This window comes from Saprolegnia parasitica (genome assembly GCF_000151545.1).
Source record: "Saprolegnia parasitica CBS 223.65 unplaced genomic scaffold supercont2.827, whole genome shotgun sequence".
In the NCBI taxonomy this organism is placed as follows: domain Eukaryota; phylum Oomycota; class Saprolegniomycetes; order Saprolegniales; family Saprolegniaceae; genus Saprolegnia; species Saprolegnia parasitica.
This window is the reverse complement of record NW_012157221.1, coordinates 1-3132: the sequence shown is the minus strand read 5'-3', so window position 1 is coordinate 3132 and position 3132 is coordinate 1. Positions and strand designations below refer to the sequence as shown.

The 3132-nt window shown below is 57.1% G+C and overlaps 2 protein-coding genes across 2 annotated transcripts; both read left to right on the top strand.

Moving 5' to 3' along the window:
- Positions 1 to 10: 10 nt before the first annotated feature.
- SPRG_17870 (hypothetical protein) lies at positions 11 to 596 on the top strand (the record flags this gene model as incomplete). Its single annotated transcript, XM_012357277.1, has 3 exons — positions 11 to 340; positions 398 to 436; positions 490 to 596. Coding segments are annotated over 3 exons (476 nt in total), but the record flags the coding sequence as incomplete, so codon positions are not given.
- A 758-nt stretch (positions 597 to 1354) lies between these two features.
- SPRG_17869 (hypothetical protein) lies at positions 1355 to 3126 on the top strand (the record flags this gene model as incomplete). The annotated part of the gene is made up of 11 exons (XM_012357276.1): positions 1355 to 1357; positions 1409 to 1510; positions 1564 to 1668; positions 1712 to 1807; positions 1853 to 1951; positions 2302 to 2397; positions 2450 to 2548; positions 2599 to 2700; positions 2755 to 2850; positions 2893 to 2991; positions 3049 to 3126. Coding segments are annotated over 11 exons (975 nt in total), but the record flags the coding sequence as incomplete, so codon positions are not given.
- Between the last annotated feature and the right edge of the window lie 6 nt (positions 3127 to 3132).

Below are 3132 nucleotides of genomic sequence, written 5' to 3'. Positions count from 1 at the left end.
GCTGCCAAAGCCGACGCCAAGCAGGCGATCGTCCAAGTGGCTGCGACCAATACTGTCGCGGTTGCGTCCAAAAGCAGTAAGAAGAAGAAGAAAAAGGCCAAGCAAGCGGCCACCGCCGACGAGGCCAATGACGCTGCCAACGATGTTGCTGACGCAGTCGCCGACGACGAGATCGAAGACAAGACCGATGCGAAGCTGGAGCTTGACGCGCTCTTCTCGGGTTTGAAGGCCAAGAAGAAGAAGGCCCAGGCCGACAGTGCGGCCGAGCAAAAGCGGCTCGACGAGGAGCGCGCCGAGAAGCTCGCGTACCGCAAGAAGCTCGAGAAGATCGAGAACGAATGTACAATGCTATCCTCTATGGCAGCAGGACCTCATACGATGTTGTACACCGTGGTAGACAAGACGAAGCATAGTGACAGCTCCAACCCGCAGCCAGGTACGCTTGCCACCGCCCTTGTCATGCCTCACACGAATACATTGCGTCGATAGTTCGCTACGATGCGGACGGGCTTCCGATCTACACGGCGGCATCGCTGCGCATCAACCAAGGCGGCGACACTGCCGACTGCCCGTTTGATTGCTGGTGCTGCTTTTAAATTAACAAGAATTCTGCCTCGTACGTTTCCGTGCGAGCGCTTCAAGCTGGACCGTTTTGAATAAGACGAGCAAAATGTAGAGTCTGGATTCGTTCGTGGAGCCAAGCGATCAAGGCAAGCACTCGTGCAGCTACTTCGCAGCAGGTTCGTCGCCGCATATCTGTGCTGGCGCATTCCTGGACACGAATTTGAATGTTCCGGCAATCATTTGTGTGGTTCATTATTCAGATTCAGGCAAGGATCACTCATGCATGGTCAGTAAAAGTCACCCTTGATTCGGGAAGCGTGGACGAAAAACGTGTGGACGTATATGTAGTCCTGGTTACATCCACACAAACTTCTTCTCGCCGTTCCCAATCAAAATGGATAAGGTGTATAGGGTAGCCACAGAGAATCGGCCGAGGAGGGGAGTGTGGATTGGGTCGTTCGTTGCGATTGATGGTTTCTGCACGCGAATGAAGTCCTTGGATCAACACAAATGCCGTCCAGGATCGAAGCGGCGCCTCCGCGACACATCATTTTCTTGTAGCGCGATGTGTTGGGAAAGGCGAACGGTCGTCGCGCCCTGATATCCGTGACCGACCGAGGTCGCAGCGGCGACGTTGAACGGTCATGACATTCCCTTAGACAAGTACACTTGACACAAAGCAAGGCGCCACGCGTGGTATGTTGTACTTGAAGAAGCGAATTTCGCCGCGTGTCTCACCGAAAGACACCACCAAAGGGACCCACATTTTCAAACGCGCAGCCATCGTGCCATGGTAATGTCTATGAACCATTGTGACGACGACGACGACGACGTCGCATTGTAGGCCGCCACCACGAGCTCTCTCCTCGACCAGGCCCATGACGGCGATGCGTGCGCCATCGCGTCGCTCCTCGCCGACGTCAAGCTCCACGGCCTCACGCCCGAGGTGTCGACGCTTCCCGTCAAAACGACGATGCTACGCATATGCCTATCGATTAGGTCGCCGGTCCGTCCCTTCTCGTCCTCGCAGCCCGCGCGGGCGACCTCGAAGCCGTCGATAGCTTGCTGGTAGTGGGACTTGATGTGAATGCGATCGTGGCCCAGGTAGCTCATGGACGCATCCATCTGCCTCGCTCACGGGACGTAGGACACGACCCCGCTCATCACCGCAGTGCAATCCGAGCATACCGAGATTGTACGATCGCTTTTGCGTCACGGCGCCGATCCCAATGTAGCGCCGCCTGTACGCTGATGGAATCCATGGCGCGGATCTGACGGGGTCGGGTAGAGCGGAGTCACGGCGCTCCAAGAGGCGTGTCGACACGGTCTCACCGACATTGTGACGGCGTTGCTCGAGCACGGCGCCGACACGGAAGCCTGTGCCGACGTACGCACACGCTCTTTGGATGATTTGTCGAATCGAATTTTTTTTGTTTTTAGGACGACGGCGTCACAGCGCTCTGCTACGCCTTTGATGCCAACGATGTGGAGAGTGCGCGCGTGCTGCATGATTTCCACGCCAACGCCAACGTCATGCTTTACGTAAGCATGCACTTGATTGTCCTGCGATCTGTAGACTGGTCACGTAGGGCATGCCGCTCTTTTTACTGGCCGTCGACGTGCACTCGGTGGACTTTGCCAAACTGCTTGTCGAAACCTACGGCGTTGATGTCAACCAAGTTGACCGGGTATACCCTACAGCGCGCCGTCCAGTGAGCTATAATAATGCGTGTCTAGAACGGCAACACGGCGCTCATGCTCGCAACTCGCCGCGGCTGGGACGACCTCGTTACGTACCTCGCGCCGCGCTGCAACGTCAACGCAGTCGCTGCGGTAGGTGGCCCATGTATCAACCGGTGTTTGACGGTCAAGAATGATGGAATAGCACGGCTATTCGGCGGTTGCCATCGCAGCGGCGGCCGGCAACCTTGCGCTTGTCCACGCTCTGTACTCGGTCGGGGCGCACCTCGCGCCTTCCAAGCCCGTATGTGACGTCTGTAACCTTATGTACAAAGCGGATCTGCGTTGCATTAGGAGCACGAAGCTCCCCTCGAGGCCGCTTGCGCCCAAGGGCATCTGGACGTTGTACGTTTCCTCGTCCAGCACATCAAACACGATGTCGACCGTATCAACGCCGTGTGTCCTTTTGCCCCAAACCTTGCTTGCGCTCACATAGAGTGTCTGGAATAGGAAGGCACGACGGCGCTGTATGCAGCCGTCGTACATGGTGCGGGTGACATTGTCGCGTGCTTGCTTCCGCACGCCAACGTCAACCGCGTGCTTTCGGTACTCCGGATAAGCGACGCTCGTTCTGACAGGCTCCTGTAGACCGGGGCAACCTATTTGTGTGCGGCCGCCTTTGACGGCCACACGGCGATTGTCGAGCAGCTTCTTGCGAACGGCGCGGACCCAAGCCTTCCAGATGGGGTACACTACTTGAACCACCTGCTGCATCCACCCAAGACACATGGGTCGGTGGCGTAGGAAGGCAACACACCGCTGTTACATGCTGTCGCGCAGCACCACGTCGATATCGTTGCACTACTCTTGCCAGTGCTCGACGTGGCC